General features: G+C 41.8%; 2 protein-coding genes across 2 annotated transcripts in view; one reads left to right on the top strand and one right to left on the bottom strand.

Annotated features, from left to right (window-relative positions):
- Positions 1-15,441, bottom strand: part of LOC119499822 (trace amine-associated receptor 13c-like) — a 978,627-nt gene that overhangs the window by 226,832 nt on the left and 736,354 nt on the right. The window lies entirely within an intron of this gene.
- si:ch211-67e16.11 lies at positions 585-14,994 on the top strand. The gene is made up of 8 exons (XM_037789025.1): positions 585-2,083; positions 3,759-4,031; positions 7,253-7,504; positions 8,842-9,012; positions 9,955-10,086; positions 10,252-10,418; positions 12,231-12,497; positions 13,213-14,994. Exons 1-8 carry the CDS (start codon positions 1,831-1,833, stop codon positions 13,387-13,389), a joined length of 1,692 nt encoding a protein of 563 aa, XP_037644953.1. The 5' UTR covers positions 585-1,830; the 3' UTR covers positions 13,390-14,994.

The following is a 15,441-nucleotide window of genomic DNA, read 5'->3' as shown; positions in this document are numbered from 1 at the left end:
CATCCCTTCCTCTCTCCTTCCCTTCTTTTTCCTCTCTCCATTCTCTCATACTTCTTTCCTCACAATGTCCTGTCATTTCCTTCTTTTCTTTCTTTCATCCTCACTTCCTCGTTTCCTCTCTCGTTCCCTCTTTTTCTCCCTTGCCTTCCTTTTGCTCTGCTCCTTCTCACCCCTCTTCTCCTCACTTTCCTCTTTTTCTCACTTCTTTGCAGTTTCACACCCTTTCCTCTCTCATTCTTTTATTTCCTGTCACTTTTCCTCTCCTCCTTTCCTCTTTCCAGCTTGTCCATCCCTTCTCTGTCCATCCTACTTCCTCTACATCCTACATCTTTCCCTTTTTATTTTCACTTCCTCACACCTTTCAACAATTTTTCTCTTTCTCAACTCCCTCCTTCATCCCTTCTCTTCTTCCTCTTCCCCCACTCTTCCTCTTTCTCTTGCCTCTCCATTTTCATTCCTCATCTCTTCCCTTTCTTTTTCCACCCCCTCTATCTTCCTCCTTCATTTCCTCATACCATTCCTATCCTCCTCCTCCTTCCCTCTCTCTCCCCATCCATTCTTCCACCCATCCTTTCCTCCTTGGACTCCTCTCTCTGTCCCTCTGGCATGTCAGAGCTTGCAGACAGAGGACGAGAGAGAGAGAGAGAGAGAGAGAGAGAGAGAGAGAGAGATCAGGAGGGAGTGAGCAGACTGAAGCTGAGCAGTGAGCGGGTTGAGCAGCAGGACTACTTCTGGACGATCCAGTCTCAAGTGTCACTGAGAGCAAACAGTCTGAAGGACAAGCTGGTTGTCCCAAAAGAAAGAAGACCAAGAACCAGGACCTGTCCTCTGAGAACTGAGTCTCGCACATGAGGACAACATTTTTCTGACTCCAGGATGATCTATCACCTTCCAAACCAACACAGAGCCTGAAGCTGCTCTGTCCGGGTCGGCTGAATAAATCATTCCCCCCGAAAGAGGAATAAAGAAGAAGAAGAGGAGGGGGAGGAAAAGTCAGTCCATCAACAAAAGACAAGAACAACCAAAAAAGTCTAAATTGGCGCCTTTGGGGACTTCTGGATATATTGTCCCCTCTGAAAACCAGAAGAAAAGAGGAATAAAGAGGAAAAAGTGACGCGAGGAAAGAAGGAAAAGGGTTTCATTGTGGAACAACCAAAAGAGGATGTTGGTGTCTGTTGCATCCACTCAGATGCAAAGAAGAGAAGATAATATATAAATAAATAATATAGAAATAGGAAAATAGAGATTGAGTAGAAGAAAAGCACAACCACAAGTGTCTGGTTTTGTTTTTCTGTCATCCTATTATTGATCAAAGATGTTGTAGTGTGTCCACCTCACTCTCTCAAGTCCGGATAAAGAAAGAAGGAAGAAGGAATATCAGCTTTTCAGCTGAAAAAAAATCATTTTCACTTTTTAGTTGGAGATTTTAATGAATTATTCTGAACCAGATGGAAGAAAACAACTAAAAGAGTCTGAATTTGCAGGAAACGTTCAAGGACCAACCAAAAAAAGTCAAAGGAAGCTACAGAAATGCAGAAGTGAAGAGTCAAGAGGGAAGGAATAAAAAGGATACAGAGAAATAAAGGGAAAAGGGAGTAAAAAAAGAGGACAAGGAGGTTTGAAGCGGACACAGAGAAGAAAAGGAATATTCAAGGGGAAAAAGGGAGAAAAGGATGAACCAAGAGGAAAAGGAAGAGTAAAGGACAAATCAAGAGAATAGGGAGACTAAAGAAGAAAAACAGGAAAGATAAAAGGGAGGACTAAAAGAAACAAGAATCCAGTTTAAAGGGGAAATCAAGAGTAAAGGACCAGAAGGATCCAGGTGTGACAATGAGGCTACTGGTGCTTCTTGCGGCTCCTCTCTCCATCCTCGTCCTCCAAATTGCGGCGGTGGCCCCGGCAGGCGGCATGGCCCCGGGCCGGCTGGAGCGCTGGGTCCGCTCGGGCCTCCAGTCGCTGCAGTGGGACCAGCTGGACCGGTGCCTCCGCATGTCCTCCCTCTCTGAGGCGGAGTGCAGGCGGCTCGCCCACCTGCCACCGTCCGCTGTGGCTGTTTACGTATCGGAGCCACGCACGGCTGCAGGTAGGGAGGGCAAAGGTCACACATCACTGGGGTCGCTTGTTTAATCCTGATTGAAGGTTTATAGCAGTTGATGAGGCAAGTATACCTGGCAATGTACAAGTTTTCAGAGACAAACAATTTCAAGATGTGTTTAAATATCCATGTTAGACGGGGGGTGATGCCATGAAATCAATTTTCTAATAATTAAGGAATAAAGAAGAGGGAAAATATTGCCGTAAAAGAATCCAATAAAAGAGACCGCAAAAGTCTGTCCACTGCCTTAAAAAGAACAACTGAAACTGAGTCTGAATTTGTTGTTTGCAACTTAAAATTTGAATTGTATCACTGATTTGTGAGAAATCCAGACAAATCTGAATCCATTAATGTTTATGTTTAAATTGTAAAGAATAGGACGTTTTTCAGAAGACATTTGATATGTCACATGTAGAAAAAGCGCAGGAGTAAATACTAAAATTAAGGATGTTTGAATTTAATTTCGCTACTTTTTATTTATTTATTAATTTATTTGACAGGGACAATACATGTAGGCATTGTTACACTTAATTAAAGTACAACCGATGCAATGTATATAGGACTTGTAGCCGCAGCTAATCTGCAGACCTTGTCCCTGGTTAGGCTTTAAAGAAAAAATAAAAATACATAATACAACATCATACATAAAATTGCAATCTTCAGTTTCTGGGTCTTGGTATTTTGCATGCTGGTTTATTGTCTCTGTCATGGCTTACTGGGATAGTTGAAAAGAAAAGAGCCATCATCTGGATGTGATGTGTTGTGTTTTAATGTACCGTTTTTAATAGCAGATTTTGCACACGCAAACCAAAGACAAATGTCTGTCTTTTGCACGAAAAATAATAAGAAATAGACAATAAAGTATTTTCTATGCCATTTTTAATGTTAGCATTAAGTCAAAATGTCTGAAAAAGGGTAAAAACTTAAAAACGGTATATGTCTTAAATTAGTAGATAATATAAACTAAATAAAGTAATTTACTTTCACAATTTACCAACTAATGTAAAATCTTTTTTTTTATTTTTTAGAGTTACCATATTATATTTAAATTAATTATTTCTGTCATATATTATATTTTATCATTACATGGCTTTGTTGAATACTGTATTCTGATTGGTCAATCACGGCATTCTGTGGTCTGTTATTTCTTTATAAAAGACCGTTGCTATGTATAACAGACTGTTGCTATGGCCGCAGTTGTGATGTCGGACTATGGAGGACCGTTTTTCTGTCAAATTATTGATTTCTTAAGTAAGTAGCCGTATAATAAGTGAGATAATGTACAGCTAGCGGGTCATTGTTGTGAAATAAACCCCTTCAGGGCGATGCAAGACCTTGTCGGGCTTTATTTCACAACAATGACCGGCTCGCTGTACATTATCCCTTACTTGTCACTGTGTTACTCAATATAGTTAAAGACAAAGTGAAGTCATTGTTTGAAATGGTATATTATACTTCCGATGGTATATAAAATAAATATATATGTCTATTACCTATTTATAGACTACCTATTTCTTTCTGGTACTTAGAATTGCCATAATAGATTTAGTAACCTACGCACACACCTACAAATGTTTTTCTTTAATATTCTGGTATCTTTTTTAAATGCACCATTACCTTTGTAATCTACCTAGTAACAGTCTATTCTTCCAAAACCCTCCAGGTACCTCAGACAAAGTTGTGGCCATCCTGCCGGACTCCTCCGGTGGCTCGATGAGCTCCAAACCACGGGGAGGTTTCAGCGTCAGCCAGGTGCTGAACGGAGGGGAAGGTCCCCACAGACGCCAGCAGCCTTTCCCCGGCTCCACGGCCCACGATGCCGTGCTGGTGCTGGATCCGAGCCCCGGGGAGAACTTTGGACACCCTGTGGTCCTCTTCTACGTGGATGTGAATGTGACGAAGAAGAGATGCTCCCACCTGGATGGCATTTACCTGGGTGAGTCAGCAGACGGGGACAGTATTTGGCTGTTCAATGGATATTTTTTTTTTTTGGATGCATTAAGAAACATGTTAAAATACAGTATATACTAACCTTTAACAGCATTATAGCTTGGATTCACGTGTTTTCTAGTGTTAACCCAGTGACCTGTCTGTCTAGTTTGGGAGTGATGGCAGCTATAAAGTTGTAGAACTAGCATTGGTAATTGCAGCAGTAGTAATAACCTAGTAGTAGTAATAATAGCGGTAGCAGTACTAGTGGCATTGTTATTGTATTGGTGGTTATAGCAGATATAGAGCACAGTAGAAAAAGTAGTAGTAATCACTAAAGAGGTGCTGCAGTGGTCTATTCTTGGTCCATTACAATTTATGTTATTCATCATAATAATTCTACCTCATAATCAGTACTTCAATGTCTATTTTTATGCAGATGATACAATTTTATATGTCTCTGGCTCCACTCTAATCCAGGCTCATCTTCAGTCTGCCTTTGATGCTTTCCAGTTAAATATTGGACTCAAAACATCAAAATCAAACTAAGGTTTCCGTATAGAATTAAAAGCTGTCTGTCTTTTCTTAACCGTAAAACTACAGTTCATTCAACTTTAATGTCTGCACTTGATTACAGAGATAATCTGTAGCTGAACCCTGTTTAGTGTTTTGCTTTATCACTGACATACTTCATGATTTCACACTCATAAAGCTCAACAGTTAAAGCTTCGAAACTACCTCACTTTCCTAACTACACGATCCAATTACTACTTTAGATATATATATATGCACGTACTAACCTTAACAGCAGTGGTTTTGGGTACAATACACCTTTTAAATGGAATAAACTTCCCTCAAACTAGATTTTATTACCCCCATAGAGATTTTAAAGCTTTATTTGATGTTTTATGACTCTTGTAATTGTTTTTATTGACTCCATTTGTCACTGGATTGTTGGTTGTCTGGCTTTATTTGTGTTGATTTTATTGCTGGTTTATAGGTTGTCTATGAATTTCAATTTGAATCCGTGGCACCAAGCGTGCACGTATCTGTGTGCGTATTTAGTGTGTGTGCGTGTAAAGTTTTGCCTTTAACTGAAGCAGAAGAGAAAGTAAAAGTTGGATGTGCGTGGTCTCGTCCTCTGAAAGCTCCATTTATAGCTCATTGTGTGATGCAGGACACTTTCCTGCTCAGCAGGGGTCCGACCCAGCTACATCTTCTGCACTCTTTGCCCACAGCAACATCTGAACAGAGTGTTCATGCACTTCTATCTTTGTGATAACCAACTTGAGGTTATAGTGAGGACATTTGCAAGGTGATTTAGTTGATCCTCACTTCTTTATGGACTGTTTCAGGACTAGCTTTCAGCATTAAGTTTTTAAAATTTGTTTTAGATTAAATGATAATTCCAGTGTAGTGACAAAATGGCCAAAGCTATGAAAGCACTGAAAATAAGACCCAAATTGTTATAAAGCTTTCCTTCAAGTTTTGAGCAGGTGTTTATGCAATGCTTGATTAAAGTCATGTCCTCACTATGGCTGTTTCGTACTTAAATTTTGTACTTAAGTAGCGCGACTTCCGTAATTATTTTAACCCAAACGTTGACTTATTTGTTACTTAACTTCTGCTCTTAAGTTACGCCATTTTAACAGTTATTTTAACCCAAACCAAGATCTTGCACACTGATTTGTTGCTGGACATTCGTAGGAAAATGCATAAAAAATAACAAAATAACTTTTTCGTAAGATATATGAACCGTTGTATGATGATACGCTGCCTCACTTAAAGTGGTAAATCCAATGAACTAAACGTATCATCTTTAATGTTTTCCATCCATCCACACTTATTTTTGTCAAAAATCATGTATAACTATATTTTATTTTGTATCAATGCTTTCACTGAGGAATTACTGTAGCATTTTCGATCATAGATCAAATCACAATTTTGCACTTGTAAAGTCATCTGACAGCAGAAACAGAAAGATCTGTCAATATTAGCGACTGCATTGAGACATCGTTCATCGCAAACAACAAAATGTGAGTGATCACAGAGAAATTCAGGAGGAGACAGGCAGTTGTTTCGTGACACTAAATGAAAGCGAAAGTATTTTGGTCATATTTGTAAAAGGGTTGACAATCAAACATCAGCGTTTCTAAAAAGCTCCACTTTTGGTGGTGGCAAACAACGACTTCACTGTGGATAAAAGGCCAAATGTGAGAGTTAAAAAGAGTGTCTCCAAAGTGCTTCATTCATGTAGAAATAGTCCGAGGGGACATGAATTCTGTGGTGGTCCTCACAAGTCCTGTAAAAGAGACGTGTTTGAAAGTGCAAGTTGTTGACCCCCCGCTGTGAGAGAGGTTAGGGCCAGATGTTGAGGTGGATTTGGCCTCCGTGTTACACGAACACACACCTGTCAATTATTCATACTCTCACACACACACACTGGGCCCCCTGCTGGGTCCTCTAGATGGTTTTGGACCAAAGTCTTTTAAAGTGAAACTTTCTTTAGACCTCATTTAACCCGGTGAGGACAGGAAGAAAGAGAAAATAGAGGGAGGAAGAAAAGGGAGGTTTGGTACACAGAGAAAGTGAAGAAGAAGAAGAAAGGACAAAAGGACAAGACACATAAATGAGAAGCTGTTGAGCTGCATTTTACTCAGTTGCAATGATACAAGGGTGCCAATAACCCCCAAATCTTTACTCTTTATGTTTTTTATGTTATGTACATGTTTTCTCTCTCATCTCTAGCCAGGTCAGCCCGTTCTCATTCCCAGTGCGTCAAATACCATTCAATACGTGGTAATACGTAACATTAAGAAAGAAAGTCTGCTAAGGGTGGTTGTTATTTATTTACGGTAGTTACGTTAACTTGTTACGTTATTATTTTAACACAAACCATGATCTTTTTTCTAACCTTAACCAAGTAGTTTTGTTGCCTAAACCTAACCAATCATTTCTCAACGTTAACCACGTGGCATTGTGTGTTGTGTGTTTCTGATGCCTAAACCGAAAATGACGCCAAGGGGCGTGACAAAGCGTCGGTATGTGACGAGTTGGTATGGGAACGTGTTGGCCATGCTGATCATGGTCAGATTAACTTGTTGTTGGACCATCCTGTAGCGATGGCCAAAAGGAAGGAGGTGGTCCGTTGATCTTATTTCCCACTGCAGGAACCGTTTTATCTAAACTTGTCTCATCAAGATGTCTTTCACTCTCTTGTGTCTTCAGGTGAGGAGTGTCTGACTCTGGCTTTGAAGGGTCGCTGTCAGAACCAGCTGAAGCGTCGACAATCCGGGCCAGAGAGGCTTATGGGTAACGGACATGGTCGGCTGGCCGGCGGGGCACTGCGCAGCAGTATTACCACTAGCGGTAGTAGCCGTCTGGTGGAGCGGGCCGTTGGAGGGCTCTGTGAAGTCCACTTCCTTCCACTGGTGGTCAGAGTCAGAGACAGCAACCGAACGCAGAGACTCAGATGTGTTGGTAGGTTTTAAACTGCTCCTTTTTATCAGGGTTCAGAAGAACTCCTTTTAACTAACAAACATAGAGGAAGGTATACTTTTCTTCTTTCGTTGGAGGCTAGCAGTTTGGTACCATGCCGTTGTTCCAACGACCCATTATCCCGAAACCAAACGCCCATTTTTCCAATGGCCCATTGCTCAAAAAATACAAACTCTCCCTGCAACAAACAGAGGCACATGGCTAATTATTATGCTGAATGACATCATCAAACCTTCCCGGTGTCAATATTTTAAGAATTTAAAAAAGCAATGGACGTTTTTCTTTTTTCTTTTTATTATTGTGGTTTCGGAATAATGGTGCGTCGGAACAAGTCCCAAGTAGTTTCCCCTGCGTCCAGTCTTAATGCTAAGCTAGGCTAAACACATCCTGATTCTCTACTGAACACATCGATTAAGGTGATATGATCAGTCTTTTCATCTACGTACAGGTAAAACTTTGACATCAAACTTTGAGTACATATTAATTCCTGAAAGATGGAGCATCCTTGACCACACAAAAAACAAGTTTTAATGAGACTAAGGTAATGTCACCATGCAGACATGCTCACAATTTCAAGGTTACATGCTAATATTGCATGCAAACATTTGCTAATGAGCACTTAACACAAAGTACAGCTGAGGCTGATGGGAATGTCATTTGTTTTGCAGGTATTTGGTCATAAACCAAAATATTGGACAAATCAAATTTTGACGTGATGTTGGTGCTAGATGGGAATTCAAGGGGATCACCAAAGTCATTAGGATTCATCCTCTGGGGACCTTGATTATCAATGCCAAATGTAATGGCAATCCAACCAATATTTTGAAATGAGTAGCAGAATATCCATTTCAAGTACGTCACTACAAGATGATTTTGTGTTATTAAGTGTTAGATGTGAAGAAAACATACTAATAAAGCGTGTCAAATAGTCTTGTAAAATTAATGTTGTTAAACTTTATAGGTTAAGTGGCACTCTGTTGCACTTTTCGCGGTAGGAGGCTTTCTGAGTGAAATGCAGAATTATTCTCATGTTACGCCAAGACCACCCACGGCTGCAGCCTCTGCCAGCAACCTGGGCCTCGTGAGAAAAACTGCTGGGAAAATGTTATCATGCTGTTATGGCAAACATAGGCAATCCTCAGCTCCGGCATGCTACACATATGTGGAGATTAAGTATTCCTTAATTGTTGATTGTGCCAATTTAAACCCACTGAGTCCTGACGACGGACCTGATGTCAAGAAATGTGTTGAATGTTTCAGCACTGAGACTCTGCTTTATTCAGAAGTTGACTTTCTGACATGCCAACCTGCTCCAACAGACCACGCAGAGTTTGCCAGGTGCCCTCAGCCACTGCCAATGGACTCTCCCAGTTTACCCGTCTCAAGCTGTGAGCTAAATAAAAACACCAGACGCTGCCACCAGCAACCGCTGGCCACTCACCTCTCCTGCCGACTCTACCAGACCTGTGACCACGCTGTGCTCATCTCAGGTAGGACAGTTTGTCTGTTTTTTTATCATATTTGTAGTGTTCTCACCAAATATCATCAAACAGATACATAAACTATGATTGAAGGTCCCATGTTTTTGCCCCCAACACATACCTCTAGAGGTAGAACGATTAATCGGTTTGGCCGATTAATAGCGCTGATAGGACATTTAACAAACTATCGTTATCGGCGGAACTGGGCTCTGATAGTGGCCGATGGCTGCACAGCCGCCACCAGTCACGCGGTGATGTACATCACCATTTTGCATGGAGGATCCATACACAAATTCAAGGTAGAGGTGGAGAAAAAAGGTTATCTCTCCAATATATGATGCAACACTATTAGCTATTTGTCCACGATGCAAGACAGGGAGGAAAAGAAATCATTCACTGTTACTTTAACTTGCTTACTGTACCAATTTGGCACAGAACGGCTCATAGCTGCAGGTTGCAAATAAATGAGAAAATGTTGCAAAACCCGTGGTTTGCAGAAATGTACAAAGCCAACATTTATTTTTGGCAACTGGGTTGCATTGGCAAAACTAAAGCACCTACATAAGAGTTTATGGAGTGCAATAACTTTGTAGTGTTAACTGCTTGGTGTTAATAGCTAAAAGGTGAAACATTAGATCATAATATCCATGGACCATGGAACAGTTACATTGGGATCTAACAAGCCTCTAACACCACTCGAATGTCTGAACACCATCTCCACATTATGACAATTAAATATGACTGAATATTATGACTCAGCACCCATAAACTAGCTGCGTCTAGGTCAGCTAGCTAATGTTAGACAGACACCTGAGCCTGGTTCTCTGGTGCTGCTGTTTCTCTGTTTGACTGGTAGAAAGTGGCTCCGTTGTGGCTTACAGAAATCAAACTGTTAATACATACAGGAGTGCTGTGCCGTGTTCACATATGTGTGTGTGTAACTACCTGCAGGTGGCTGGCAGCAGCAGATGACATTCCAGCGTCATGTTCAGAACCTTCAGAGGTTCTACAGGATGCTGCAGAACAACGGCTTCCACAAAGAACATATCAAGACCTTCTTCGCCAGCAGCGGACAGCTTCCTGGTAGGACAACACGTTGCTCTGTGAACGCAAAAAAAATGTTTGGTGTTTATTTTGCAGTACACAAAGAAAAGCTAAAACAGCCAAACTCCACCAGAGATTGGACCGATCATCTCTACAACATGTCTAACTCCTCTCCCCTGTCTCCCCCCCTTCTTCCCCCCACAGACGATGTCGAGGGTGTTTACTCGGCGACGGAAAAAGCGGTGATTCGTAACCACGTGTCGTACGTCTGCAGGAAGCAGCACTGCGCCGACACGCTGGTTCTCTACCTGAACTCACCAACACGCAACGATGGCACCATGCTGCTGTGGGACGCCAACCTCAACGGCATTGTAAGAGACACACACACATGCGTGATCAGGCACTGATAATAAATGGGTTTAAGAAAAAGTGTGTAAAATGTAAATTTGAGCCAAATTTCCAGAAAAATCTGCAAAAGAAAATGCTAATTAATGTGCATTTCTGAGAATATTAGGAGTTGGTTCATGGAGATAAACGGTTGGTGGCACCAATTCTCCAGTCGGTGCTGTTAAATCTTTGAAGAAGCACACGACACAACAAGATGATGTAATTATAAGAGCTCCAATCAAACCTCAAACAAAAAAAACAATGTAAAAAAAACCTGATGCAAATGTGGCATTTGACTTTGTTTCATGTATTAATTCAACATATCCTCATACGACGGTGTGTATGATGTCTTACGAAAGGTTATTTTGTTATTTTTCGTGCGTTTTCTTACGTATGTCCGGCAACACTAACGAACAGTGCACCTGCGCAAACACCTGCGGTGATTAGGCAACAAAACTATTTAGTTAGGTTCAGGAAAAGTAACTTCCCGTACTTATGTACGGGAAGTTACGTGACAGATAAGTCAACGTTTTGAAAATGTGCATTTAAACAGGTGGATGGAAACCGACTTCCACTCTACAACTCCAAGAAGTCGCACAATGGTTTATTACCCTTTAATGGCAATCAAATTGTCTGTCTGAGTGTATCCATAGAGCAGCACTTTCACATGAAAAGAATATGAATGACACGATAATGTGCAAGGCATTTAACTTGCAATGAGAACACCTTTCTTGCTTTTGGTGTGTCATTTGTACGCCATGTAGTCTGTACTGACTGCAATGTAAACACATCCACGTAAATATGCTATGCTCAGAGCTAGTGACGTGAGACCGCTTATGGTGGGAGGGAAGGTCGAACACACAACTTTTAACCAGGAGACAGGTGTTTTGTTGTTTGGCGTAAAAATTACACGTGAAAAGCCTAAAATGTCCTTGGAATGTCGTGTCTTTAAATCACCAACACAGAATGGAAAATTATGAATCGGACACACATGGGAGCCATTATCACCCTGATAAGATGATTTCTCTGACAACTCACACACACACACACACACGCACGCACACGCACGCACACACACACACACACACACACACACACACACACACACACACACACACACACACACACGCACGCACGCACACACACACACACACACACACACACACACACACACACTAAGACAGACACAGAAGGACCACCCATCTCAAAATGAGGATGTGAGCTCAGCTCATCTGGTTGAAAGCAGTTATTAGAGAGAAATGTTGAACACGGTCACACCGGGTCCAGCAGGCTGTGATTATGGTTGTAAACACAGAGATATGTTATCACATCTGGTGATAATGATGTTAGAAACATTTTTTAGTGAAACCCAATGGATGCTTAATAAACATCAAACTCATCTACAATTGGTTTTGACTGCGTATGCTACCACTTACACGTTAGCTACGTGCTAAGGCTCCTTTATTCTGTCAGCGTTTATAATTGTTTTTTACTTAGATATATGTGCAAGTCATGGCAAACCTGACCCGCCAGATGCTTTGTTACACAGAATCATCTGATAGAGCCGTCATTGGAAACTGTTTGGAAAAGGGCAATCACTTTCAAAAAATACTTGGTATGTGATTGGATGTCAATCAACCTCTTGCTGAAGCCAGTCAGGGCAAGAGCGAAAACATCTTTTCCATTGAGAAAAGCCGTGCCGTTCTTTGCTCTTCTTTCAATGAAGACCTTGTATTTGCCAATCCTTAGACGTCTCACACTACGTCCGTCTGTCCCTCCTCCCTCTCTGTTTCCAGGCCGACCTGAAGGAGCGATACTCCGTCAACGAACTGCTGGCCGACCTGGCCGGCTGCAGGGCGACTCGCGTGTTGCTGTTTGTGGATCAGAGCTACAGCGGCGTTCTGTCCAAGAGGCTGCGAGGGTCCCAGAAACACCTCAACGTGGTTCTGATCCAGAGCCAGACACGGCAGACCCACAACCACCAGAGGTTGAACCCTGGCTGGGACGAGAGCAGCTGGTCCTACATCAGCCCTGCCAGCTGCCTGCTGGACCACCTGGGGAAGGTAATTTATCATAAAGGAACAGTGTGTAGCATTGCTTCAGTACACAGCAGAAGAGTAAAACTAGCAAACCCAAGGAATCCATTGGTACCAACCATGTCATATTAGCTCGTTGCAAAGGAGGGTAAATAACGCTACGAAGTTACGCTAAATTTTGGCGAGGAAAAACTGTCATGGCCATTTTCAAAGGGTTCCCTTGACCTCTGACCTCAAGATATGTGATTGAAAATGGGTTCTATGGGTACCAACGAGTCTCCCCATTACAGACATGCCCACTTTATGATAATCACATGCAGTTTGGGGCAAGTCATAGTCAAGTCAGCACACTGACACACTGGCAGCTGTTGTTGCCTGTTGGGCTGCAGTTTGCCATGTTATGATTTGAGCATATTTTGTATGCTAAATGCAGTACCTGTGAGGGTTTCTGGACAATATTTGTCATTGTTTTGTGTTGTTAATTGATTTCCAGTAATAAATACATACATATATTTGAATAAAGCAGAATATTTGTCCACTCCCATGTTGATAAGAGTATTAAATACTTGACAAATCTCCCTTTAAGGTACATTTTGAACAGATTCAAAAAATTGTGATTAATTTGTGATTAATCGCTCTTATGGACAATCATACGATTAATCGCAATTAAATATTTTAATCGATTGATTTTTACTCTTCTAAATAATCTTCTAATCACCTCTTCCACCTGTGATGTTATCAGAGTGCCGGGATGTCTCGCCTCCTGGAGCCGTGGGCGGGCCTTTTAAACGTGACGCTGGCCGGTGCCCCCTGCAATGCCACGCCGCCTCTGACCGACGGCGAGATGCGGCGGGAGTACCAGGGCTGCCAGAACCTGCCGACCGCGCTCTGGCACCAGAAACACAGGAGGACCAACTGAGAGAGAGAGAGACACTGAGACTGACTGGGAGAGAGAGAATGACTGGGAATGAATGGGAAACAAATGAATTATGGACACACACACACACAAACACACACAGACCATACGCATGTTAGTTGGTGAGTTAACTTAGGACTTTAGCTTCAGTGTGCTTGGTGGACACTGGCGTGTGTGTTTTCTGTCCTAACTCAGACAGTAACCATGGCGATGACAGCTCATCCCAACGGGAGTGTCCTGAACACCATGTGAACAGTGTTTGTGAGTTCAGCAAGAGGACAACCACTCTCTTAGACCATTGCTAGCTATCGCTCAGGTCTCTGTGTGTGCGTGTGTGTGTGTGTGTGTGTGTGTACGCCACATCTCCTGGGCACTTAAACATTTCAGAGCCAATCATCTTTCTCTATTTTTATCTTTACGACTGTTATTTCTTCTTCTTTCTTTTCAGCTACCTTCCTCCCAACATTTCCTCTCTCGATATCCTCCTCTAACCTCCACTCTACTTTATTTCCTTCTTACCTCCATCTCATTTTCTTCCTTTCCTCCCCTTCTCCGTTTCCCTCCTCCTCTCCCTCTCCTGTGTTTCTTTTGTTTTTTCCTCTCTTTTTCCTCTTTTCCTCTGTCTTTTGGCTGTCAGTGTCTCTTTCCCTTGTTCTGACGGTGTTTGAAAAGGTTGAATACTGGAATCATTTAGTCACAAGACACCAGAACTGAAAAACCCTAAAAGACACGGTGAGTTTTGTGCATTTACAGTTGCTACTGCACAACCAACCTGAGTGATGAGGTTGTTTATAACCAGGCAGGTTATAAACTAATCCACAGTTTAATTCTAGTCAAGTCATATCATGATCACCAACAGGAAGCCTACAAACCAAACCAACAAGAGTAAAATCAAGGTTGTAATTTTACATTTAAGCAGAGTGGTGTCTGAAGTCTGAATTTATTTTGAAGATGTAGAGATGGAGGACTTCTTGTGTCTTAACCTGAGGAGGAGGGAAAGAGAGAGACACTGAGACAGCGAGGAAACTAAAGACAAAAACTGGTTGGCAGTGATCATGATTAAGATATGAAGCACTGAGACTGCCCTCACTGCTACACAGACTGGCTATGGCATTTTAATAAGGGCACAACTTGTGAGTGTGTGTGCGTGCTCAATGACATAGACAGGCATCACATGAAACATGCACACGTTCTAATATTAACCCATCCCCACACTAACAACGTACATGTCGTCCTCTACGTTTGGTGGTACATTGTGATATTTGTGTGTACATTACCATAACCATATTATATACTGTACCACAGAGCCCAGTGTACATCTCAGTCCCTCCCTGCTGTGTTGTGTACTGATGTCTGTTGTTGTACTGAACTGTTTTACATTAGACATTTGTTCATTCAAGACATGGAAGTTGATTGGGAGAACAATTTTTGCAAATGCGTGGGACATTTTTGGGACCAGAACTTGTCCAACAAGTTGACTTATGTGCATATTCACAGTTTGTGTAATGATCTGTACAGAGTATGAGATGTAATTTAGCAGAAATGTTTCTAGTTGCATGCAGCAAATCACACAATCTAGTCAATAAAGTACTTTTAGAAACCAGTGAAGTACATGAGTTGTTTTTGTCTGGCTTCCAACTCTATGATCACAGGTGCCAGTTCTGGGGAAAATCATACTGTTAGGTGAAACTATCGGGGGAATGTGGCAAAGCAGAGCTGTAACTGTAAGCTAAACCTGTGTACATTCCTGTATCAACCTTTCCTGCTTAGCTTTTGACCACTCAGTGGTGCCACACAGTGATATAAAGTACGGCACTTTGCATAAAGTTGTGAACTACTGCTATCTGACCCAGGCGGTAACCTCCAGGTCTGAAAAGTGAAGCCAGCGCTGAAGTGCCTTAAACTTGCATTCTCTCTAATAGCCAGCAGGGGGCGACTCCTCTGGTTGCAAAAAGAAGTCTGATGGTAATGAAGTCTATGAGAAAATGAGCCTACTTCTCACTTGATTTATTACCTCAGTAAACATTGTAAACATGAGGTTATGGTCTCAATCGC

Source organism: Sebastes umbrosus, chromosome 13 (genome assembly GCF_015220745.1).
Source record: "Sebastes umbrosus isolate fSebUmb1 chromosome 13, fSebUmb1.pri, whole genome shotgun sequence".
NCBI classification, from domain to species: Eukaryota; Metazoa; Chordata; class Actinopteri; order Perciformes; family Sebastidae; genus Sebastes; species Sebastes umbrosus.
The sequence above is the reverse complement of the archived record's forward strand: the minus strand, read 5'-3'. Positions and strand labels throughout refer to the sequence as shown.